The sequence below is a fragment of the Aethalodelphis obliquidens genome, unplaced genomic scaffold (assembly GCF_003676395.1).
Source record: "Aethalodelphis obliquidens isolate GAN/ISIS:26980383/991018 unplaced genomic scaffold, ASM367639v1 scaffold69, whole genome shotgun sequence".
Taxonomy (NCBI): Eukaryota; Metazoa; Chordata; class Mammalia; order Artiodactyla; family Delphinidae; genus Aethalodelphis; species Aethalodelphis obliquidens.
This window is the reverse complement of record NW_020838013.1, coordinates 8,725,601-8,749,855: the sequence shown is the minus strand read 5'-3', so window position 1 is coordinate 8,749,855 and position 24,255 is coordinate 8,725,601. Positions and strand designations below refer to the sequence as shown.

The 24,255-nt window shown below is 68.0% G+C and overlaps 1 protein-coding gene across 2 annotated transcripts in view; it reads left to right on the top strand.

The window, feature by feature from the left end:
- The window catches only part of LSP1 (lymphocyte specific protein 1), a 34,753-nt gene extending 14,875 nt beyond the window's left edge, over positions 1 to 19,878 (top strand). For both annotated transcript variants that reach the window (XM_027090104.1, XM_027090105.1), the window contains exons 2-11: positions 9,673 to 9,810; positions 10,835 to 11,002; positions 12,703 to 12,901; positions 13,231 to 13,320; positions 13,566 to 13,609; positions 13,779 to 13,860; positions 14,631 to 14,765; positions 15,104 to 15,181; positions 15,332 to 15,434; positions 19,442 to 19,878. In XM_027090104.1, the coding sequence (XP_026945905.1) occupies positions 9,673 to 9,810; positions 10,835 to 11,002; positions 12,703 to 12,901; positions 13,231 to 13,320; positions 13,566 to 13,609; positions 13,779 to 13,860; positions 14,631 to 14,765; positions 15,104 to 15,181; positions 15,332 to 15,421 (1,024 nt within the window). In that variant the 3' untranslated portion in view covers positions 15,422 to 15,434; positions 19,442 to 19,878. The remainder of the gene's footprint in view (positions 1 to 9,672; positions 9,811 to 10,834; positions 11,003 to 12,702; positions 12,902 to 13,230; positions 13,321 to 13,565; positions 13,610 to 13,778; positions 13,861 to 14,630; positions 14,766 to 15,103; positions 15,182 to 15,331; positions 15,435 to 19,441) is intronic.
- Positions 19,879 to 24,255: the final 4,377 nt, after the last annotated feature.

The window sequence follows — 24,255 nt, the reverse complement described above, 5'->3', positions numbered from 1 at the left end:
CCAGCACGCACCGGGCACCTGGGGGCTGGCGCCCCTGTCCCTGCCAGAGCCTCGAGACGGCGCCCCACGGCTCCTGGGCCCTGAGGGACAGCTGGACAGGGTGTGGGCCCCAGGAGCGGCTCAGCACAGGTGGGTGGCCAGGGGCTGACCCACTGCAGGTGGGCGCTGGGTGGCACCAGACCCCGGCCCACCCCAGGAGGCGAGGGTGCCGGGCACATGAGGGACGGCTGCTGCCCATGACGGGCGGGGAGGTCCTGAGGCTTGTGGAGGTGAGGCTGCGGCTGGGGTGGGCCTTGTGGACCCTGAGGCTCTCCCGCCGGGATGTGTCCTTCCCGGTGGTGGGTGGAAGAAGTGGGGGGAAGACAGAGTGGAGAGGGCAAGGGGCAGTGGGTCCCCTGTGAAGACAGAAAGGGGACGTGTGGGGACAGGACGGGATGAGGGCAGGGGACAGGACAGTGGTCAAAAGGAGGGAGAGGCAGCAAAGGAGGGGCTGGACGAGGTAGGAGATGGGGATGCTCGAGGGGTCCTGGGATGAAGGAAGGGGCCCCCGGGGGCCGGGTGGAGTGGGCACCCAGTACGGGGGGATGGGGAGGGCAGCAGTGACCACCGCCTGCGGTGACCCTCCCGGGAAGGTGGGTGAGGGCAGGCAGGTGAGAGAAGGGAAGGCGGGGAGAAAAGGGAAGAGAAGGAGAGGAAAACCCAGTGAGGAGAGGGGAGGAGGCAGGGGGGCCCGGAGGCGGCACCCCATTCCTGGGCTGGGCCCTCCTGGATGGTGACCCAGGGGCTGCGGGGTTGGGACCCTGCCTGTGCCTCCTTGGGGTGGGGGGCCCCCAGTGAGACGCTGCATCTCTGAGCCTCAGTTTCCTTGCCCGTGGAGGGTCACTTTGTCCCTTTAATGGGGTCGTTCCGGCCGAGCCCCTAGCTCTTGGCCAAGACTTTGGGGACAGAGGACCGGGGTCTGGTGGGACATCCAGAAGCATGGCGCCCCACAGAGCCGCTGAGGCTGAGCCCACGCCCCCACCTGTGCGGGCGGGGAGGCCGGGGTGTTGGCCCCGCCCTGGGGGACAGGCAACAGGGTCTGCAGAATCACAAGACACACAGCCAGGGGTGGCATGACAGAGTGAATTAGGGCCGGTCCAATGGCAAAGCCCCTGCACCCCCAGAATGATCGCTCCCAAGGGGTCAGGGATGAAGGAGCACTTTGAAGGAAGGGCTGGGGGCTGCGTGTTGGCGGCTCCGGTGGCACAAATGGTGTGGAGGCATCAGGGAGAGGGTCCCGCTGCTCCGTGCACGTGGGGACCCAGGGATCTCGGGGAGGGCAGAGCCAGGAGCAGACGGACAGGTGGTCAGATGCCAGGCTGCACCTCCTGCCCAGGTGGGCAGACAGGTTTGGACGACGTGCAGACCCCGGGACTCGGCGGAGGAAGAGAACCCCTTTGGTGCCGACCGCGGGGAGAGCCACGTGTGGGGCCTTGGGGAGTGGGAGGTGGACCCGGGGCTCCGCACAGGAGGAGGGGGAGGGGGTGGCAGAGGCTCCAGCCAGTGCCAGCCACCGGTCGCGTGTCCTGGAGCGTGCCAGGGCCTGGCCCCGTGAGCGCTCTGAGGGCTGTGCCAGGCAGTCCCAGCTGGGCTCGGCAGCGTCCGGCTCTCCTGGAGGGCCGTCCGGCGCCAGGAGGAGACTGGGCCGGGCCCGGGGATGCGGCTGGAGCTGGTGCTGTGCGATCAGCCCCCGGGTCCCATCCCCCGGAGGTCGGCCCGGGTGATGCAGTGTGTAGGCGTAGGGGTGGGCAGGGCGACTCACTGGTGTGAGGATGGGGCGGGGGTGCCTAGGGAGGTCTCCTGGGCTGCCGCGGCATTTGGCCCAGGCCCCCGCGGCGCTGTGGTCAGTGACTCGGAGGGGAAAGGAAAGACCCGTGTGCGTGGGGCACAGGGCAGAGGGGGGAGCGGCGAGCGCAGGGCCAGCGCCGGCCACAGGCACGCCGGCCACCCCCAGCCCAGATGGGCAGGCTGGTCTGAGCAAATGGGGGCAGAGATGTAGAAGAGCCAATGCCAGGAGGCCGACCATGGAGCCCATCACAAGAGGTAGGCCATCCAGCCAGAGGGAGGTGACAGGCTGGGCAGCGGGACATTCAGCTCTGCTGTGGACCCCACGCTGGGGACCGAGCCTTGACGACCCGGGGGAAGCCTGAGGTAGAGGGGCTCAGGGGCCGCGTGCCCACTTTCCAGGCTCGGCGGGGTCTTCGGGGCCCAAGGCGTGGGGCTCTGTAGGGCTGAGCTGTGAGAGGGGGTAAAGCCCCACGAGGAGGGTCACAGACTCCTTAGGCAGGGCCGTTTGCCAGTGCGTGGGCGCCTGGGTGGCAGTGAACTCCGGCTGGGCACCTTTCCCATCTGGCTGTTTGCGGGGGGGGGGGGGGGTGGGGGGTCCACCCGACCAGCCTGGACGACTTTGGGGCCAGTGGCGTGACGGGCAGGCCTGCCCTGCTGTCGCCCCCACCAGCATCAGAGCCTGGTCCCCCGGGGGCCGCGTGGGTCCCGAGGCGGCCGCTGCGTCCCAGGTCTGGGGAGGAGGCAGCAAGAACCCAGGTGTCCGGCACTGCACAGTGGGCAGCAGCGACTGAAGCAGGGATGGGGGCCCAGCCAGAGGGCAGGGTGGGGTCTTGCATGGGGCGTGCAGCGAGTGGGCCGCACCGGGGAACGGGGCTGGCACAGGTCTGGGACCGGGCAGGTCTGCGGCAGGATGTAGAGCCGGTGTCCATGGGAACAGAGGCCCCTCCCACACCACCCTGTCCTGCAGGTGGGGAGGCAGGAGACGGGCGCACCGGTCTGGGAGGTACTGGGACTGTGGGTCACACAGTAGAGGGCGGGCTTCACCTCTGGACCCCGGGGGAGGATGGGAAGAGAGAGGCGGGGCTGTGGTGGGGGTCCCGGCTCTGTGTGCTGTGCCCCGTCCATGCCCGCCTCCCTTGGCCGCGATGCCCCTCGTCGTGTCTTCTAGCGGCCACCTTCCTCTCTCCCAGGGCCTCCTCCCACTGTGGCCCCTTGTCCCTCCAGGCTGGGTGCAGGCACAGGGGCCCCCTCACCTGAGAGGGCCTCTTGCCAGTGACTGCCCCCAAAATAAAGCTTGCTATAGGGGTCCTCTTCTGGGGCCCTTGAGCCACAGTGTGGGGTCAGCACTGGTTTTCCTGGCGGCCTCTAAGATCTGTAAGGGCAGAGGAAATGGCACCCATCTCTGGGTCCCTAGCACCTGGCAAAGCAAAGTGCTGGCAAAGAAAGGGAGGGGGAGGGAACGGGGGTGGGGAGAGGGAAGGGCATGGGGAGACAGAGGCCCTGGGGATGGAGGAACGCGAGAACACAGGTCATCCCAGGCAGGCTGAGGGGAGCTGTCTGCGCTGGCTGGGAGGCTGTGGAGCAGGCGTCGGGTGTCGGGGTGTCGTCCGGGGTAGCCCGGCCCAGGGAGGGAGGCTGGGGCGGTGACGGTGGGGGGCTGTGGTCCCCCGTCTCCCCTTACCAGGGGAGACCTCAGGCCCTGCAGCATCATCTCCCGCTTTCTTGTCAGCTCTAAGGTGGGGTGCCAGCCGGCCGAGAACCGGGCGGTGGAACTGCCCCAGCTGAGTGGGGTCTGGAGCCGGCAGACGTGGCCCCCAGGGGCCAGTGGGGTGAAGGCCCAGAGGAGACGGGGACGGGGGCTTGGCCCGAGGGTCCCTGGTGGCTGGAGGGCCGAGGCAGAGGCAGCCTCCCCAGTTTGCCCCGGGGCTGGCTGGAAAGTCGTGCAGGAGGGGGTCGTCGCCTTTGGGGGCTCTGGGCAGGGCAGTTGGGGTTCCCCCGAATGAGACGCCCCCCAAGAATTGCCCCACTGGGAGAAGACGAAGGGGTGTTGGGCACGGAGGCCACACTGTGATGCGCAGATTCGGCCCATCTGCTGTGAGACGGGGCGGTGCCCCCTAGGGGCGGGAGGCAGTGCCGGCGGCGGGGTGGGGTCTGGGCTGACGCACTGCTGATGAACAGGCCCCACCCACAGGCTGCTCTGGCCGCTGCCCCAGGGCCACCGGCCCAGGTCCCAGAGCCCTCCCCTCCCTCGGGGCTGGGGAGCAGCTGCGGTCCTGGGGGGGCAGGACGCTCTGCCCTTCATCTCTGGGCCGCCCTAGGGTGCTGTAGCCTCGGGGCGCGTGAACCCCTGCAGGGCTGGCCTCTCTCCTGCTAGCTTCCGGCTCCCAGAGGCCGTGGCGGTGCCACCTCCCCCGAGCTCCGCCCGGTGCCCTGGAGACACAGCCGCCCTGGCCCACGCCCTTCGGGGTGCCGTCCTCTCTGCGGTTGTGGGGAAAGCCAGCTTTGCAGGTAGATGTCCCCTCATCCAGGGAGGCTTCCCGCACGTGACCTGCTCACGTGGCCAAGAGGGACATGGGGCGGGGTGCGGGCCGGGCCTCCCCTGCTGGGACTGCAGCCTCCTTCTTGGGGACACAGGTCTGCTGGCAGTGCCAGCCGTGGGGAAGCGGGAGCTGGACCCGCCTCGGGGGGTGGTCTCAGTTTTACTCCCTGCCCAGTGGGTCAGCACCCCTTTTAACGGCTGGGGAGCTTGAGGCTGGGCCTGAGGTCTCCCCCTGCAGAGGAGGGTCAGGGAGACAGTACAGAGCCACAGCCTGGCTCGCCCGGCCTCTCCTCCCTGGAGCGCCTGGACTGCTTCCCAGGCCCAGCAGCGGCCCCTCCCCGGGCAGCCTGGGCCCTCCCTCCTGCCGGGGTGACTGACAGCCATCCCTCCTGCCCCTCCACGCCCCGTCCCTGCGGGCCTCATCGGGTCACCCCGAGGATGGCAACGGGCTCCCCACCTCAGGTCCCCTCCAATCACCCTCTCCCCTGCTCGGAAACTTTGGTCTCCCCCAGACCCACAGCTTAGCCTCTGCACCCCATCTTCCCGGGTCCTTCTCTGCCCCTGAGTCCTGCCCCACAGGACTCTGGAAGAGCTGGCACTCCCACACCCCCAGCAGAGGGGGACCCCGAGGCCCCCAGTGGAGGCTGACCCTGTGACCGCCCCCCTGGACAGCAGGCCCTGGGGGTGCCCTGCAGGGCGGGGAGGGGGCGGAGCAAGGGAAACCAGAGGGAACCTCTGGCCTAGAGCCCCTAGGGGCTTGGTGCCCCCCAGCCTTTCCCTCTCGGGGTCCCCATGGCTCCCTTAGAGGTTATTCATCCCCAGGTGAGCCGGGCCCCTCCCCACCTGCCGTTCCTTCCTACTGACTATCTCCCCGAGGTCTCCACGCACCCCGCACGTCCAAGCTCAACTCAGTGACCGCCCCCTCACAAGGCGGACCCCTCCCAGGTGCCCACCTCTCCCCTCCTGTCCCTTTGCCCCTGCAGCACCCAGGCTGCAGCTTCCCCCCTAACTGCCCCCCGCCCCCAGCCGGCATCTCCCCCTTCTCCACGTCCCAGCTGGGCCTCCCTCCCAAATGCTGATCTGACGGCACCTGTGCTGGCATGGGCTCGCCCGGGGACACCCCACGGGGGAGGCGGGGCACCACTGGGAGCTCTCCCGCCCGCTGGCCCTGCCTCTGCTCTTGCCCTCAGCCTCTGAGGCTCATCTTTCAGACTCAAGTTCAAGTTCGATTCCTGAGCTTCCCTGGACAGTGGGGTGGGGCTTGCCCTGTGGGGTGTCTCCCTGGCATAAGACACCCAGTGGGGTACAGACACGCCCAGGAAGGCACTGCTGAAGGGGGGTGGGCCGGGAGGGGGGCTGGACCAGTGCCAGGGCAGTCGGGAGGGCAGGGGGGCGGTGGCCAGGTTCCCAGCAGCCGCGGCTCCCGTGCCCACACCCTCTGCCACCCCGCCCGCTGCCCACCTGCTCGCTCGGGGCCATCTCTGTGCCTGGCTCACCCCTCACAGCTGCCTCACTGCACAGATGAGTGACAGCCAGCATCCCGGTGCCCGCCGTGGACCCTCCCCCGGGCTGCCTGGGCGGGACCCACGCTGCCCACCAGTGAGGGGCACCCCTTGAGTTGTGGGGTGCGGGTGCTGCCCAGGCACCACTGCCCTCTCCTGAGCTCCCGGCGGGGCCCAGTCTCTGCGCTCGGGGGCTGCTCTAAGCTGAGGTGGTGGGGGGTGCGTGCTGTCCCCCAGCCCCGGCAGCCAGGCTGGGTGGCCTCTCTGGGGCTCGGGTCCCCCCACACCCCGTCCCTTCACGCGTGGGCTCTGTGGTCACTTGAGGCGCCGGTTGCTCTGCAGATGTCCACCTTGGCGTACAAGACCCCAGGGCGGGGGCACGGGAGGGGACTGGACACCTTGATGGTCACAAGGAGACAGGGGCCCCCTGCTCCGGCTGGGTGACCAGCCCAGCTCCCCAGGCCTCCCAGCCAGCTCCTGCCCGTGGTATCCAGGGGACAATGGCCAGGAGGGTGCCCTGCAGGTCTCAAGGGGAAGTTCCCCACTTCTGGCCTGGCCCGCAGGCCGGTCCTCCCTTGGGCTCCGGCCCCCCAGCTGAGCCCCGAAGCTCTTTCCAGAAGGCTGAAAAGCTTTCAGCGTCGAGAAGCAGGTGGGGTGGCCGTGAGCTGCCTGCAGGGGGCAGAGTCGAGATGGGACCGAGGCCTGATGCCCCCTCTGGAACCGCCACAGGGCAGGGGAGGAAGGAGGTTGGGACCACGGGGAGGGCCAGACCGGGCCCAGGACTGGCACCATCGAAGCCTTGGTGGAGACTGGGGGGCTGCAGAGGAAGGAGAGGAGGGGCCCAGTAGGCGGTAGACGTGTTCAGCAGGGCTAGCCCCTGAGCTTGGGGAGCCCAACTGAGGACGGGGGGCCATAGCCGGCCCGTTGGGGTCTGTGCGCACTCGTGTACCTGGTGGGGTGAGGCGCCACGCTGGAGCGTGACGGGGGGTGCTGCAGAGCCCATTCAGCAGCCCCTGGGGCTGAACCCTGGGCGCGCCCGGAGCCAGAGCAGACGCAGGAAAGAGATAATTGCATTTGTGCAGGAACACCAAATCCCTCGCAGCTGCGCACGGGCTGAGCCAGGGCCACGGGCGGGCCGGCCAGCCGACGCCAGCATCCTGACAGCTCCGCCGAGCGTGCCAAGGGGTCTGGGCCGCCGGCCGGGGGCGCCTTTCCCAGGCCAGAGGCCCCCACCCCACCCCAGGAGAGCCGCCCCCCTCTCAGTTCCCAGAACGAAACCCAGCTGTGGAACAGTGAGGGGGTGAGGTCATGGGAGGGGCCAGGAGGGGCCGCATTACTCACATCCTGGGGCAGGCGGGCGGGAAGGGAGGAGGCCCAGAGGAAAGGGGCTGAGCCGGCTCCGTCCTTGGGCCGCCGGGTCAGGGGCTGGGGGCCAGCGCAGCCTCTCCCAGTGTGGGGCTGTGGCGAGACCCCTACCCTGCTACCCTGCTCCGGCCCCCCTGAGCTCCCTGCCCCGAGGGCTCGGGGGTCACATGCAGACGGCGGGGAGCAGGGGTGGCCCTCAGAGGGGCCAGCTCCTCAGGAGCAATGTTCTCAGAAAACATGCCTTGGCCTCTGGCCAGGCGCGTTGTCAGGACGACGGCAGGAAAACACTAAACAGTGCTGGGGCCCCCTGGACAGCCCGGGGCCTGGGCTGCCACCTTGCCCTCACCTTGCTCCCCTGCCCGACTCTGTCAGCACATGGACGTCCGTGTGCACACGTGTGTGCACAAGTGTGCCTGGTGGGGGGCATTGGGACCCGTGCGTGGAGTGTGGGTGTGTGCGCCCACGTGGGCCTGAGTGGGGCTCAGGAGAAAGTGCGTACGTACACGTGTGCATTCCTGCCACGTGTGCGTGTGTGTGTGTGTGTTGGTGTGTGTGTGTGCGTGTGTGTGTGTGCCAGGCCCACTGTGCATTGCGCGGTTGAGTGCAGGCCTGCGTGGGGCTTTGCTGGCCGGGACACATCGCCCTACCGGTGGGCTGACCAGGCCGTGTGGCCTCTGCACTCAGCTGTGCCAGGGAAGGGTCCCCGGGGCTTGGGGGAGGGGCCTGGGGGGCAGGAGCTATCGTCCTGAGAGAGGCCCCACCTGGCCCACCACACATCCCACTGGGGCCCGTGTACACACCCCCACATATTGGCTAAAAAAATCCCAAATGCCCAACACAGCCATCGGCGTGTGCAGCTTGGACATGGCAGTGAAAGGGGTGCAGTGCTGGTCTCACCCCTTGGAGGAATCCCCCCGGGCGCCCCCAGGAGAGGCTGTGGGCACCTTCTGTCCCCCCACTGCCCTGCTAGGCTTCTGCCCTCCGTCTGGAGGGGCTGTTGGTGCTCATGTGGGGAGGAGCCCTGGACCCTAGGTCCCCAACATCCCCAAGATCACCCCAGCCTCTTCCTCCCCAGACAGGACGTGGCCCCCAGCCCCCAGCCGAGGGCCTGGAGCAGGACGCTGATGGGAGCCAGGTGTGGGGGATTAAGTGGCTCCCTGGGGCCCGGGTGGGGAGGGGGTGGGAGTCAAAGTCGCTTCTGAGGAGCGGCACGGGGCGGGGGGCGGACTGGGGGTGCCGAGGGCTGAGCAGGCGGTTCGGTTTGCGTGGCTGGGGTCCCGTGTGGCTGCCGCGGGGGGAGTGGGCCTCGAGCTGGGGCTATGGAGGGGCCTGGCTTTTGTCTGGGAGGCTCCGAGGAGACCTAGGAGAGATTAGATCATGTGCTGGCACGGCTGCCGAGACCACAGAGCCGGCCCACCCTGGCCAGGGGACGGGGGCCCTGAAGGAGCGGGCTGCGGGGTCAGGCGGGGGACACGGCAGGAAGGGGCTGAGACCCCAGCTCGGGGCAGTGAGCGCTGTGGAACGGAGACCCAGGACCCCGCTCCCGGGCTCTGGGGGAGCTGGGGTGGCAGGCCGTGCCAGCTGGCCGAGGCCTGCGGTGCCCACCAGGTGCCAACAGCCTGAGATCTGCTGGGCCGGGGCTAGGATCGTCTGGCCCCGGACCCCCGGTCTCAGACCGACCTTGTGTGGACCCGAGGGAGGAACCCCAGGAAGTGTGGGAGTGAGGTCCCCTGCGCCTGCCTCTGCGTGGGCCTGTTTCCCCATTGACAGCACAGCCCGGAGAGACGCTGCACGGGGGCCGGGGGCGGGGGCGGTGTTGGGTGAGCTGAGAGCCCTTTTCGGGTCCTCCAGCAGGGCCGCCGTCTCCCACAGCACGGTGCTCCTGTGGGGCAGGAAGGATCGCCCCTGCTGGGATGGTCGCGTTAGGGGCGTGGCTGCCTAGCTGGGCCGCCTGGGCCTGACCTCAGCCCAGGCCACCAGCGCCCAAGTGGCCGAGGCTACAGCCGCTTGACTCAGGTAGAACAAATGAGTGACCCCAGCTGTCCAGCGGCCACAGCCAGCTCTCCGCACCTCAGCCGGCTCTTCCTGTAGCCTCCGGGCCCTGCCTGGGGCCAAAGCTACACTAGCCAGTGTCCTGGCTCCCATGAGGTCCAGGGATCCAGCCTGCTGGAAGGGGATGGAGGGTCTGGTCCCATCCTTGGGGTTTCCCCAGGCCTGTCTGACCCAGGGGCCCCCACATCACCGGGAGGCACGTGGGCGCCCAGAGACCAACAGCACCCTGGGACCTCCCCCAACCCGAGCACCCCTTCCCGACCACCCTTCAAGATCTCTGTTCTAAAGATGGGGAAACTGAGGCCTAGAGAGGCCTTGCTGGGGCCTGCTCGGACGGGGGAAGTGGGATACGGGCCCCGGTGTTGACTCTTTCTCCGTGTCCCTCAGGCTCGCCACTCAGTGGAGCGTGGAAGGAGAGGAGGGTGCCGCCCGGGGGCAGCGCGAGCAGGAGAGGGCCTGGCAGCTTCGGGCCCAGGATGAGGGCGAAGGAGGCCAGTCCCTGGAGCAGCTAGAGCAGGAGAAGCTGTAAGCCGACACTGCCAGCTCACTTGTCCTTCGCCCCTGGGCAGAGGGCTGCCGCGGGGTCAGGCCCTGGGCTGGAGGCCCCAGAGCAGCTGAGACAAGGAGGGAGGGGCCCAGCCCTGGAACCCGGGCCGGGGGTGGGGGTGCCCTTAGGGTGTCGGTCGTCACAGCCCCAGGTGCCAGCGGAGTCTGCCGGACACCTGGCCGGAGACGTGTGGAGCCGCCCCCTACCGGCCAGCCTCCCGGGGTCCCGACTCCGGCCCTGGTCACCCTGCGTGGTCCCCCTTGCTTGGACCGACTCCGAGCGCAGCTGTGGGGCCCTGGCCCCCGAGCCCCTTGCCCTAGTCCTTGCCGTCTGTGACTCACTGAGGCCACATCCAACTTGGCGGGCCGAGGGCCGGCTTGTTCCCTCGCGGGGCCCGGGAGGCCTCTGTAGCTGGGCTGGGCTGTTTTTCCAATAACGCTCCCCCTCCCCCAGGCCCTGTTTTGTTCCATTTTCTCCGAGTCAGCAGCTCTGGGTGGAGTGGGGTGCTGTAGCGGTCAAGGCCCCTCGGGCCAGGTCCCCAGCCTAGCAGGCAGGGACTGGGGGCAGGCAAGGACCACCGGAGCACAGGCCCGCCATGGGGGACAGGGTGCAGGGCTCAGGCGGGACAGCAGAGGGAAACTCGGCACCCACCCGCGGGGGCCGTAGGTAGCGGGGGAGACACAGCCCAGCATTCGGGGAGCCCCAGGCTGAGCGGGGAGACGTGGCCCTGTTCTTGGGGAGCCCTGGCTTAATAGGGCGTGGCCCAGTCTTGGCCTCAGGTAGCTGCAGTCTGTGGGGGAGGCACAGTCCTGCCCTCAGGGATTCTCTGACAATGGGGGGGCCTCGGCCCGGCCGTGGGGTGCTGCCCCTGGGGCAGATGGGGTCTCCCGCACTTGGAGCCCAGGGTGTGAGAGAGGGAGGCGCTGTGGACGGGGTGGGGGTGGGGGGTCGGCCCCCTGCCCCGCATCTGGCCCAGCCCTGAGAATGTGCCTGCTCTTCCAGCCTCAGCCCGAAGCCCTCGGAGGGCCCTGAACTGGACGAGGACGAGGGTTTCGGCGACTGGTCCCAGAAGCCGGAGGAGCGGCGGCAGCACCGCGGGGCTGGGGAGACCGTGGACGGTGGGGCCCCCCCTCAGGGCGAGAGTCCGGAGGGGGGGCAGGAGGAGGACAGGCAAGTGGGGGTCAGAGCGTGGAGGAGGGGTGCTCTGTCCAAGCCCCCAACGTGTGTCCGAGCGACTCCCTCCGCTCCCGCCACCCCAGTGGCCCCCCAAAATGCCCCCGTGGCCGTAGGGGGGGAAGGAGGAAGAGAACGAGACAGGAGGGCGGCGGCGGGGGTGCTGGTGCCGCGGGTGGGACGGGAGGAATCTCGTTGCTGGGCTCCCCAGGGCCCCGGCCCGTCCAGACCAGCTGCGGCCGCCGGGCGGTTACTCCATCAGCACATCTGCAGCCCACTGACGTCAGGGAGGCCCTGCGCCCCCGCCGCCGCCCCTTCCTCCCCCGGGGCAGCGAGCTCCATTCCCACGGAGGGGAGCAGGTATTTCCAGATGTGCGGCCGCCAGTCGGCCTGGGGGGACAAGCTTTCCAGATGTGCAGGCGCTCTGAACCAGGGCAGGCAGGGGGAGGGGCCCTGGGCTGGGGTCTGCTCTGGGGCCTCACCCGCCCCCACCCCGGGGGTCTGAGCCGCTCTCAGCACCCCACAGGCCGGGGTCAGGGGCCCAGCTCCGCTCGGGAGCTCCAGGCTCGGGGCCCTGTGGCCTCGAGGGTCGCCGGAGCCCCTCTTGGCCACCTCCCGTCCCCTCCAAGGCCCCTGAAGCAGCCCCGAGCTCTCGCTAAGACCCCTCCCATCACTCCACCACCCCTTCCCATCCGCGCTCAGAGCCAGCTGCCTGGCCGGGGCCCTGCTCCTGGCGTGGCCCTCTGCCCACGGCCGCCCTCCAGGCCTCAGTTTCCCCCATTTGTCTCTGGGGGTCAGAGCACACTCTGCGTTTCTGAGCTGGGGGCGGGGGGCGGGGGCAGCAGGGTGGCCCGTCCACTGGCGCTGGGATGGCTGCAGCCCTGCCGGTCCTGTTCCCTTTGTCCCCAACTGGCCGCCCAACAGCAGGGGGCACTCTAGCTCTTCTGTGGACCCTCCTGCTCTCGCCAGGCCTCCCTGCCCCCCGCACCTGCCTGGCCTCCTGTAGCCCAGCTGAACGGGCCCTCTGTGAGCCTGCCGCTGGCTCGGACCCCGGCCCACCTTGGGCGGTGGTCTGCGTCTTGGCTGGCACGAACACCGAGGGGCCTGAAATCATGGAAAATGCGAGAATTTCCCATCTTCTTCTCCAGGGTCAGTCCCGCTCCAATGCAGAGTCGCGCAGGCTGCCAGCGGCTGGCCTCCCCCGCCCCGCACAGCCAGCCTGGTCTGCCCTGCTCCTCGCGGCTGCGGCCCTCTCTGTGACCCCAGCCCTTGCCTTGTCCCTCAGTTGACCAGCCCCCAGACAAGCCTCAGACCCCACCTAGCTCCCACCTGCCGCCCAGGCCCGCTCGCCCCAACCCGGAGCAGGCCGGGAGCAGGGGGCCCAGGCGGCCCCGGCGCCAGGAGGCCAGCCAGCAGGGACACCAACAGGCGAGACACGGGCCAGGGCTGGTCCTGAGGGCCTGGAGCCCGGGCCTAGCCTCAGTGGGCACTGGTCGCATGGCCCTGGCGACAGAGGGCAGGCTCTGAGGCCTTGGGCTCACCTCCCCAAAGAGGCCGGGGTCTTGAGATTCCTGGGCGCTTAACTGGTCTGACTGCCCATCTTACAGATGGGGAAACTGAGGCTTGGAAACGGGAAGGGACTCGAAGTGATCAAGTGACCTTCGACCTGTTGGATTGCCTCCCCCTCCCCGCCACAGGCCCCGCCAGCACGCCTTTGGGAGCCAGGGTGGCGACGAGCTGACCCCAGCCGGGGTCTGTCTGGAGGAGCTGCGTCTGAGCCCCGACTCAGAGCCCCAGGAGGGGCCGGGAACAGAGGACACAGAGCCCAACGGCCCCGAGGGAGCCGTCCAGGGAAGCCCAGGGCTGGCAGAGACCGAGGAGGAAGAGGATGAGCAGGTGCCGGTGGCTTCCCAAAGGGTCTGGGCACACCCCGGCCCCCGGGCTGCATCTGTCTCTGCTACCTGCATGCTCTGCGGGCTTCGTGGGATGGGCCCGGAGGGAGCCAGCACCCCCGCAGTCTCAGAGGGCGGTGGGGTTGGTAACCCTGCCTGATGGAACGCCAGCTCCTGCTGCCGAGAACTCCAGAACCAGAGAATGGCAGGGCGGGAAAGGACCTGAGGCCCAGGGAGGGGAAGGTGTTTCCTTCAACCAGTCCTGGGTGGGGCAGGAGGGGTGCAAAGGGGGCGATCATTCAGACCCCGTAACCGCAGACGTTCTGTTCCCAGCACCAGAGATGCCAGCAGCGCAGGACGCCCAGCCCCTTGGTCTTGGAGGGGACGGACCCGGGCTCGCCTCCCCTGAGCCCCAGCACCAAAGTAGGTTAAGCCCCAAAGCCTAGTCCTCTGTCCCGGACTCATGACCAATGACAGTCCCAGAGAGGCAGCCACAGGGCAGCTCCAGGACAGGAGCACGGCCTCCTTCTCTGCCAGGCTGGCTCTCAGCAGAGCCTTGTGAAACGCATAAACTGGGCAATGGGACTGGCGGGTGGGAGCAGCTGGGAGGGGTGGGCTGGGGGCCTTGCTCTGGCTTCGGAGGCTCAGTCTCCTCCCGCCCTCCACAGCTCAGCGACAGAACTGAGTCCCTGCACCGCTCCATTCAGAAGAGGTACGTCTGGTTGCTTCCCAGGCAGGACTCGGGGATCTCCAAGGGAGGGTTGAAGAGGGGACCCAGTAGGTGGAGATCTGGGGGCCCGAGAAAGCTCTGGTAGGAGCTCAGGGTGGGCATAGAAGCTGAGTGAGGGGGCCTGGGCCATGACCCTTCTCCTCTCCTCCAGTAACAGCATGAAGAAGTCCCAGCCAGCCCTGCCCATCTCCACGATTGAAGAGAGGCTGGAGCAGTACACGCAGGCCATCGAGGTGCGCACAGGCCCCTCCGCTTCTGCAGGGCCTCCTCCATTCATGCACCCATTTCTCCAGCCAACCAGTGTCTCTCCATCCAACCAACTCCTGTCCTTTCACCTGCACTCTTCCATCCAGCCAACACCCCTTTATCCAACCAACCCACTCCATCCAACCAGGGTCCCTCCGTTGATCCTACACGCCCCCACATCCAACAACTAACACCCTTTTATTCAACTAACACTCTTCCATCCAATCTACACCCCTCCATCCAGTCAACACTACTCCATCCAACCAACACCCCTCCATCCTAGCAATGTTTTTCCATTCAGTCAATGTCCTTTCATCCAACCACTATTTTTTGTTTGACCAATGTTCCTCTACACAACCAACACCACTCCCTCCAACCAACACCCCTCCATCCACTTTCATCCAATTAGCTCCCCTCCATCCAGCCATCATTCCATCCAACCAACACCCTTCCGTTCAACCCCTGCTCCTCCGACCCTGTGCCAGGGGCAGCACGAGGACAGCCCCACATTTGTCTCGTATCTCACCCATCACCTGTGCTCTGCAGAGCAAGGGCGGTGTTTCACAAGTACACCGAGGGGAGGAAGACACGTTTTTCCAGAGCGCCTTCTTCCAGCCCTGCGTTGGATAAGCAGTCCTGGGGGAATGCAACCACACAGAGGACGTCATCTGTGTGCCGGAGCGGCTCACACAGGCCTCTCTGATGTGTTCCATGTGGCTGTCCAGTAAAGTGGTCCTGGGCTCTGTCTCCTCTGCAGACCTCTGGCCGGACCCCAAAGCTAGCCCGCCAGCCGTCCATCGAGCTGCCCAGCATGGCCGTGGCGAGCACCAAGAGTCGCTGGGAGACGGGAGAGGTGCAGGCTCAGTCCTCCGCCAAGTCCCCCACCTGTAAGGTAGGCTCCCGTCCTGGGGCACGGCTGGGCTCCCTCTGGAAGGCTAGCGTGAGACTGTCCAGGCTGAAGTGTGGGCAGAGGGCACTGTGGTGCATGGGGGACGGGGTCTCCGCCAGGCTGGCTCCTGTGGAGGGCTGGGTGGGAAGGCTGCTGGGCCAGGTGAAGATGGACCATGTCACCTTCCCTTCCCGGCCTCTTCCCCTGGGCTGTCACCCAAGGAGGCAGGTGTGCGGGCCCCGGGGCCTTGGCCCTGCGAGGCCAGGCAGGAGAAGTGACCAGGGCTCCAAGCCCCCAAGTCAGGGCTCTGCCCCTGTGACGTGGCTGCCTTCTGCCCGCAGGATATTGTCGCTGGAGACCTGAGCAAGAGGAACCTCTGGGAGCAGAAGGGAGGCCCCAAGGCTTCGCCGATGCTCAAGGTAGAGTCGGAATGTGACTGATGCGGGAGGGCGGGTCCAGCGGGCGAGGGGAAGGGGAGCTGCCCTCAGCGCACCTGGGGAGGCTTCCAAGAGGCAGCGCCACCTCCCCCTGCGCCTCTCACCTTTGCTCTCCACCTCCTTCCCCGACAGAGCACCCCGTCTGCGAAGAGGTACAAGTTTGTGGCCACTGGACACGGGAAGTACGAGAAAGTGCTCGTGGACGAGGGCTCGGCGCCCTAGGCCATCCTTCTCGGTGAGTCGGGGGCGGCGGCCAGAGCGCGACGTGTCGTGGGCAGAATTCGCCGCTCTGGGTGCGCGGTGGTGGCAGGGACTGCGAGGTGACATGTGAGGGCTGAATGCCCGGCCTCAGAGCTGGCCACAGCCCGTCTCTGCTGGTCCTCCAGTCCACAGACCCGTGCCCCCTCCCACCCCACCATCCCCTGGTTCCTGCCCTGCTCCTGTAGCCCACAGGGAAGCGCAGGCTCCCTGCTGGGAGGAGGCCCCCATCTCCCAGCCGGGCTCCTCGGGCAGGTGAGCCCGGCCTGGCCACCACAGGGTGAGCGTGGCAGGAGGGGGTTGACACGGATCCCCGGGAGCTCAGGTTCCCACCGGGCAGTGGGCTGTGAGGGTTTCAAAGGAGCCAGAACCTTGTCCTCGCCCTCCTGCCCCAGTGAGGAGCCGCTCCCACCCCGGCACCTGGTGAGGAGTCAGAAAGGTGACCCGCTGCCATGGTTACAGTTACGCACACTTTTATTAGCGGCCTGGGTCCCGGGATCCGTTTACAACATCCATCATGTCCCCTCCTGACGGCTTCCTCCCTTCTGAGTCCTGCTCCGGGGGCTGCGGCTGGAGCTTCCCCCCAGCACCTCCGTGTCCGCCTCGTAGCACGGCTGCCCCATCTGGGCCCCAGTGCTTGTCCCGAGTCAGACCCCAGCTGAGTGCAGACTGGGGGTCCCCATCGCTGCCCCCTCCGGGCCACCCCCCCCCCCGCCACTTGGCCAGGCTGACTTCGGACCTCCCTCCTCATCCAGCATCTAGGCTGAGACCCCAGCCCTCTGTCTCCCATCAGCGAGTCCCCCTCAAGCTCTGCACCCAGGCGGGGGGAGCAGAGGTGGCAGTGAAGGGGCAGGGGTGTGGGGCCAGCTCCCCCCCGGGCCTGGACCTGGCTCCCCGCACCCGTCGGGCCTCTGTCCTTGGGAGGCGCGGCTGCCAAGCCGCCGATGCAGCTAACGGAGCCCACGGTGCCTGCGACTGAGTCACCCCGACCACTCCCACTCTGCACGACAGCATAGCTCGTCCCCCCAACCTTTCTCGGCAGAAGGGCCGGGGCCCCAGAATCCTGCTCATCCTGTCAATCATCAGGGCTCGTCACCCAGAGCATGTGGGGCTCCGCTGGGCCCTGATCCCCGCCTGCAGCTTCCCTGGACCCAGGCAGGGTCTCGCTGGTGACCACCTCCTGCACTCCTGCCCCAAGCCCTGTGCGCACACTCAGGCCGGCCCTGCCCCGCAGGGTCACGCATGCAGCCCCAGCCTCAGAGCAGACTTGTGTACGGTCTGTCTCCCCAGAAGTTCACCCCAGAAGTCCCCACCCCCCACCCCAGTGCAGAGCCCTCCCTGCCCCTCCACACCGTCCAAACCCGCCGCCTCCCTAATCCCAGCTGCTCCCGGCCGCGTCCACCTCCCACCACGGTCCTTTGTGGCTGTGGCTTTCCAGCTGGACCCTCAGCCCCTCTTCTGTCCCCCCACGGTCCTGGGGTCCCCCCCGGCCATTCACTGGGGCCTCCAGCCAGCTGCCGAACGATTGAAGTTCTGGGGCTGGGGGCTCAGGGCCGGGATGGGGTAGTGCATGGGAGGGGGCTGGGCGGCCACCTCCTGCAGTTTCCGGGCGTTGAAGCGGGGCCAGTAAAGGAAGGGCAGGCGGCTGAGGCCAGGCGGGGCGCGCACCCCATCCCGGGGCCCCACCTGGCCGCCACGGGACTCTGCCACTGACATGCGGCACAGCACTGCGTCCCACATCCTGGAGGACCGTGAGGCGGGGGCCGGCCGGGGCGCCGAGTCAGTGGGGGCTGCCCCTCCCAGCCCCGCTTGCCCCGGGCTCGGCTCTGGCCCCGGGAAGGGGGCCTCTTCCAGCAGCTGCTTCTTGAGGCGTGTCCAGCCGCTGAGCTGGGGCTTGGGCGCGACTTTGGGGACAGGGCACGGGTGGGTGCCTGACGGTGGGGCAGGGGATGAGGCCTCTCGGGGGCTGGAGACCTGCTCAGCCTCAGCCGCAGGGCCGGCCGGGGCGGGGTCCTCCCGGTGCCCGGCTTCGGGGGCCTCAGAGGCCGGCCTGTAAGGCGAGGGTCCTGGTGAGCGGTAGGTGGGGGCAACGGACACCACCACCCGGCTGCTGGCCTCTCTGGGCCCTGAGGCCTGGAAGCCGTGGGCCGGCCTGGGCACAGAGGGCTCGCCGTGCCGAGGGCTGGCAGCCTGGGCCCTGGCGGGCAGTGAGTGGATGCAGACCACAGGCAGCAGGGGCTGAGCCCTGGGAGGGCGGATGGCTGTGCCCTGGGCCCGGTCGCCAGGCCCACCATCCGGGGCCATTGGGGAGGGCGCAGGGGTCCCAGCCTGTGGGGACGGTGCCCGGCGGAAGTGCACCTGGCTGTTGTGGGTGCCCCTCATGGTGGGGCCTGAGACCTGGGCAAAGCCGCAGGGGGACTGGGCGGGTTCTGGCACCGGGGCTGCGAGCCGGGGCCCCGTGGGCTTGGAGCGTGAAGCCAGGCTCCTGAGCTGGGTGAGGCTGATGGAGAACGTGGACCTCTGCAGGGGGGACGCCACGTGGTGGATGACGCGGGTGTGGGGGGAGCAGGGCAGGGTGGCCACCGCCCGCGGCGCCTCCGCGGGCCGCGGGGCCGGGGTCTCCTGGTCATGGCCGGCCTCGCTCACGGGGGATAAGGACGTGCGGAAAGGCCCGGGCGGGGCAGGCGGCCCGGCCCTGCTCGTCCTCTTCCGGGCTGCCTTCCTCAGGAGCTTCTGCAGACGCAGGTTGTCCTTCCCGGGCTTGGGCAGCAGCGGTGGGGGGGGTCCCGGGGGCCCCGGGGGTCGCCGGCCAGCCATCTCAGGGGCCACGGAGGCAGCCGAGGTGAGCATCGCTGCACCCTAGGGCGGGCGGGAGGGACAGCCGTGGGCCCAACCCTCCTCCCCACAGGCCGCCTCCCTGCGGGAGGGCACACAGCCCCTAGTCACGCAGAGGACCCAGGCCCAGAGGGCCTGCAGCCTGACCGTCAGAAGCTCTGCTGCCTCAGCACGTGGCCCCTGCCACACGCGCTCCAGGCATGAGCGTTTGCACGCCCATGGGGCGGCCCCACCATCATTCCGCTTTAGAAACGAGCCCACGGAGGCCCGAGGTGCTCTGTGGGTGACGGAGGAGGGCTGGGACCTGGCTCCGGGTGCCGCCCGTGTGCACAGTGGGGGCCGGGAGACGGACAGGCGGGCGCCAAGCGGGAGGCACGTGCTGGGCCAGCCGCCTGCGAGGGCAGGAAGAGTGCCCGCCCGCAAGCGTGAGGGCCGCCTTGCTGTCGCCGGCCTGACCACAGGCGCGTCCGCTGCGAGCCAGCGGAGAGGTGGCGGCCAGAGGCTCGGGAGGGCTGCGGCTGCATCATCAGAGGTAGACGGGGTGGGAGGTGGGAGCGGTTTTCGCTGAGCTACGCTAAACGGGATGTTCCCGCAGACGTCCCGGCGGGGTGGTCCTGGCCAAGCCGCCCGCCCTGGTTTCTGGGCGCCACGTGCTCCCGAGGACGTTGACAAATGGCGGCTGGGCCGAGCCAGGGCCGCCGGCCTGGGGGAGGAGGGAGGCCTGGGGGCTGCTGCCATGAGGCCGGCTCTGTCAGGCAGGAGTGCGTCGTCTGCTCAGGGAGGGGCCCGAGGGGTCTGCTGGGGCTCGCTCTGGGCTGCTGCCCACCTCAGTGAGGGGGGGCCGGGACCCCAGGGTTAGCCTGGGGGCTGTCAGGCCAGCTGGCAAACAGGCAGTAGGCAGCGTCCCTCCACCCTGAATCCCGGCAGGGCCCAGGGCACCAGAGCGTGGTATCAGGAAGCAGGCTTCCAGGCCGGAGGTGGACACAGGGTCTCGGGGGCTGTCGCAGGGAGGCTGCTCCTCCAGGGCTGGGGGGAGCGGGGTGGGATGGGCAGGCCAGGGACCCCCAGAGAGAGGCTGCAGGCCCGGACAGGCAGAGCCACGGCCCCTCCTCGGACTGCAGCCTGATGCTCCCCCGACCTGTGTTTCAGCTTTCCCAAGACTGCAGCACCGCCGGCGGCACCTCCTGGCTCCTGACCCACGTGCCCAGGGGAGAGGCCGGCCAGATGAACGCCCCCCCGCCCCCCACTGGCCCCGCCGAAGAAGCTGCTTCTCATGGTCTGCCTGGCCCGCGAGCATCCCCGACATCCGTCACCTCTTGCTCCTGGACCCTCCAACCTTTCCCTCTGACCCCCAGCTCTGCCCCTCACAGTTCCGGGAGGAAAGGAACTCTGGCTGTTGGTTGGCAAAAGGACCACCTCCAGAGAAGCTGCGAGCTCCCAGGGAAGGCGCAGCCGGTGCAGAGAGAGGCCACGTGCTGGGGCCTCCGTGTCCAAAGCCACCAACACCCACAACAGCACTGGGCCCCCCCGCCCCGCCCCGCTTGCAGCCCTCCACTTTGTGCAGTAAACTCCCTTTGGTGTCTCCACGTGCTGGCTCTCTGGGGCTCACTGACGGGGGAGGGGCCGGGAGCAGGGCCCATTGGAAAGGCCATCCGCCCTGCACCGTGGTAGGGCCCAGGCCTCTGGCCTTCAGATTTGGACACTGTCCTGTCCAGTGGCCTTCTGTGTGCTAGGCTCTGGGGTCTCTGAGGGTAGTCAGGGTGAATGTGATGGGTGGGGGCTCAGTCGTCCTCTTCCACTGTGGTACTTGCCCTTGACTGGCCCCTTATAAACTCTGCAGCCCCTGAAACACCGTGCACTTCTGGTCTGTGCCCCTAGACTGTGCACCCTTTGAGTACAAGCCCCACCTTGGGGTCATCCCTTCCCAGCACCCAGGAGGTGCTCAGTGAAGACCTGGTGGATGGACGGATGAGTGGATGATGGAGGATGGCTGGATGCAGGGATGGAGGAAAGGATGGATGGGAAGGTGATTGGCTGGCTGGCTGGATGGTGGATGGTCAGGTGGTTGGATAGATGGATGGATGACGGGATGGAGGCATGGATGGGTGGATGGATGGATGGGTGGATGGTGGGATGGGTGGAAGGATGGATTGGTGTATAAATAGAAAGAGAGGTGTTGAATCCTTGGGTGATGGGTGGATAGTTAAAGAACAGGTGGATGGGTGGGTCTGCAGAAGGGATGAGAGGTCAATGGGCAGAAAAGTAGTTGTGCAGAGAGTAGACAGGAGAAGAGATGGAGAGGCAGCCAGATCAACGCCTGCTTCACGGAACGGTGGGTGGATGGCTGGTGGGCGGGTGGACACTTGGTGGGGGTGGATGGATGGGCGATGGACGGGGGGAAGGCAGGAGGGAAGGAGGGAGGGAGGGAAACAGACAGTGACGGCGAGGATGTACCTGTGAAAATGGAGGTGCAGTGGGTGGATGGACACGCGTGTGAAGGCGGGGACAGGGTGGGGCTCTCTTCCCGAGCCCACCCCCACGCCCGGCCTGTGCACAGGGCTAACATGAGGCCCTGCTGCCCTCGGAGTCAGGGGAGCCCCTTCGAAGAGCTGCCCTCTAGACCTTCGGTATTCGAGGCCTGGGTCTGCTCAGAACCTGTTCTCCAAAGTCTTCGTGGTCAAACTCCTGCTGCCTCCCAAGGGGAGCGTGAACATGGGCAGCCCGGAGGTGTTAGAAATCAGCTATGTCACACCTTTGCTGCCTGTGGCCCACTTCTGAGGGTGCCTCAGGGCTGTGCTCTGCCAGCTGGGGAGCTTCTCCCAGGGGACGCGCCCCTCCTGTCCACCTGGCTGGGTGGGACGTTAGCCGAGGGCAGCAGGCAGAGGCAGCCACGTGGCCCACTGGACGGCCAGAGGGGACCAGAGTGGACGGCACTGAGGGGCGAGTGGCGGGTAGGGTGGGCAGTGCCAGGAGAGCAGCCAGCCACTCAGCCCTGATCCAGCACAGCCCCTCTCGGGCTCCTTGGCACTCGGCCCCGCCTCGGGGACAAGGACCCAGGGTCTGTCTCCTCTGCGGTGGTGACGACCGGCCCCTGCCTTGCAGAACCTGGGGGTCAGGGCCTGCCCACCACAGAGGCGGAGAGGCTCAGGGGAGCCATTGTCCGGGCGCTGGCCCTCTGCCCTCCGTTCTGACTGCCTGAGAGGCCCCGCCAGGCACCCTTCTGCTCCCCTGCTGCAGGCACTGGGTGCCAGCCCTGCGCAGAGCGAAGCTATTACAACTCCCGCAGAAGCCCCCAGGGCGTGTGGGCGGCAGCAGCGCAGGCTGGGAAAGGCTCATCCCCGAAGTGGTGTGTCAGCGGCTTCTATCTGGGGCCTGGCAGCGCCCGAGCCCGTGGGCCGGGCTTACCGGGAGCTTGGCTGGCACTGGCGCGGGCACCCAGGTCAGCTCAGGGCTACCAGGCGAGGTTCGAGGTTCAGGGTCCCTGGGCCTCGCCACCCTCAACCGTGCACACTGCGGGCCAGGACCAAGACTGAGGGACCCCTGCCCTTCCCCACCACCCTGAGGGTGGTTGAGGTGACCCCTGCAGAAACCTAGAGGCAAATCTTTGGGGGGGCCGGGCCCCCACGGCCTCCCCACTGCTCCCTGGCTCAGCTCAGCTTTGCAGAATTGAGAAGCCCACCCCACTCCTACCGTCCCCAGGTGGAGGCTCTGCCCCAGGAGCCCTCAAATCCTTCCTGGGGTTGAGACCAGTCCCGTGCCTCCACCCCAGGTCTCCAGCCCCCTCCAGCCCCTCGGGGCGGCCCTGCCCTGCCCTGCCCCCTCTCCTCCCACCCTAGCCCAGCCCGGCCAGGTGGACCGGGGTGTGGATTACCTGTCGCAGGCCCTCGGCGGCCGGCAGCCCGTCCAGCAGTGCCCGCTCAAGGCTGTCCTGCGGCACCACGGGCCTGGCACCCCGAGGGGTAGGCTGCCGATACCCGAAATAAGATCTGCCCCATCCCTCTGACCTCAGCGCCCTCACTCTGGCTCAGCTCACTCATGGGACAGCGCTGGCCAGAGCCCGAGGCCACTGAGCAGACAGCCACCTTCCTCTGCTGGCCGAGTGGGGCCACTGCAGGGCCATGGAGCGCCCACCTGTGGGTGCAGCCCCCAAGAGCACCCCAGGCCCGTGGGAGGTGTGGCCGGCAGCTCCCAGGACCGTCGGCGGGGCCGGGTGCACACGGGGCTCCCCAGACTCAGCGCTGCCTGCTGTGCCTTCCCCACGCGTGCACCTGCCCCTCGGGGGGCGGGGGTGGTGTGTGACTCTAGCAGAGTGAGGGGCCCCAGCCTGAGAAGGGCTGTCAGCTCCCACCGTGAGGACGAGCTGGGCCGGGGCGGCCCCAGCAGCCGCTCGGGGGCCTTTTGCAGAAGTGGCTCTACTGCTGACCCCACTGGACAGAAAGTTGGTCAGAGTCAGCCGAGGGCCGGGCACGCGTGTGGCCCGTCAAACGCTCTCCCATCCGAGGACCTGGACAGGAGGAGGAATTCAGAGTTCCGACAGGGGAGGCGGGAGCGGCCCCAGCAGCTCTGGCCTTGGGGGGCTTCCCGCCCCCAGGAGCTCTGGGGAGGGGCTCTGTCCTGCCCACTGGGGGCCCAGGGCTCTGGCTCCCCTTGCTGTGGCCGGTGGGCCCACCCTGCCTATCTCGGGTCCCCGTAGCCTTGTCTCCAATGTGTAGAAATTGGATGAGGTGCTGAGAGAAACCTTCCAGAAGGCTCTGGGGACCCAGAGTGGGGTGCAGAGCCAGGGGAAGCCCGGGCTGGGCTGTGAGAGCCGGTCGTCCAGACGCCTCCAAGCCTCCAGAAGGCAGGTGCTTCATCTGAGTCTCCTTGGGGCCAAGCCCTGTCCCGCACTCCAGCCCACCAGCCATTGCTCCGGATCAGGCCAGCATCCGTGGCCCCCGCCATCCGTGACCGACCAGCCCCTCGCCTGGAGCCTTCCACGTCCGGAAGGAGGCTTGGGGCTGCTCTTTCCTACTCTGTGTCTCAGTTTCCCTGATTCGGGGGGGGGGCGGTGCGTAGGAGCTCGTGGTCTCACTGGCCAGTGTGGGGACCATGGAAAGCCCTGGGTGAGGTGTCTGCCGGTTGGATGGTGCCACCTGGAGTCCCGAGCAAAGAAAGACTGGGCTCCACGGGCGAACGGTGGAGCCCGCTGTGGGCAGCACCCTGAGCCTGGCCCGTGGCGAGAAAGAGGCCTGCAGGGTCAGGACCCCCACACGGTGAGCTCCCGGGCAGACCTCAGAGGTGTGGCCCCTAGCGTTGGGAGGCACCAGCCACTGGGGAGATGCCAGACCCTCCAGTCAGACTTGAGTTAGTATTTCTGTTGCCCATTTATGCTGTATGTCCTAACGCCATCACGCAGAGAACCACTCGGTGGGGCTCGGACCTGCCGAGGGCCTGGCCGAAGGCTCACAGGGTCTTCTATCCTTGGGGGTCTCGGGGACCTCCTGCCGCTGCCTGTGATGGGGAGGCGGAGGGGCCTGGGGCCTGCGTAATGCAGCCTGGCCGGGCAGATGCCTTTCCTGGGCAGACACCTCGGAGGGAGGGGCAGCTCCCCCGGGGAAGATGGGGCCCCAGCTCTGGGGACCCCACACCAGCCTGGCCCAAGGAGAGCCCTCAGCTTCCTCCCTAGGGCCACCCAATGCCCTCCTTCACCCTCCTCCGCCCGTGAAGAATGTGCCCACTGTCAGAGAGTAAAAATAGAAGCTGACACTTCCTGGGGGAGGGGGGCGGCCCTCGTCTCCTTCCCCCCCATCCTCGCCTCCTTGCGCCCCCTCCTCTGTTCTTGCTATACTTGGTAAGGGGCCTCAAGGCACAGCCCCTTCCCGCCCGTCCCACGCACCTGGGCCACACAGCCCCTGGCCAATGGGCTGCCGGGAAAGATCGAATGTCACTATAACATGAGAGCATGCGGCGAGCGGGCAGTGCCT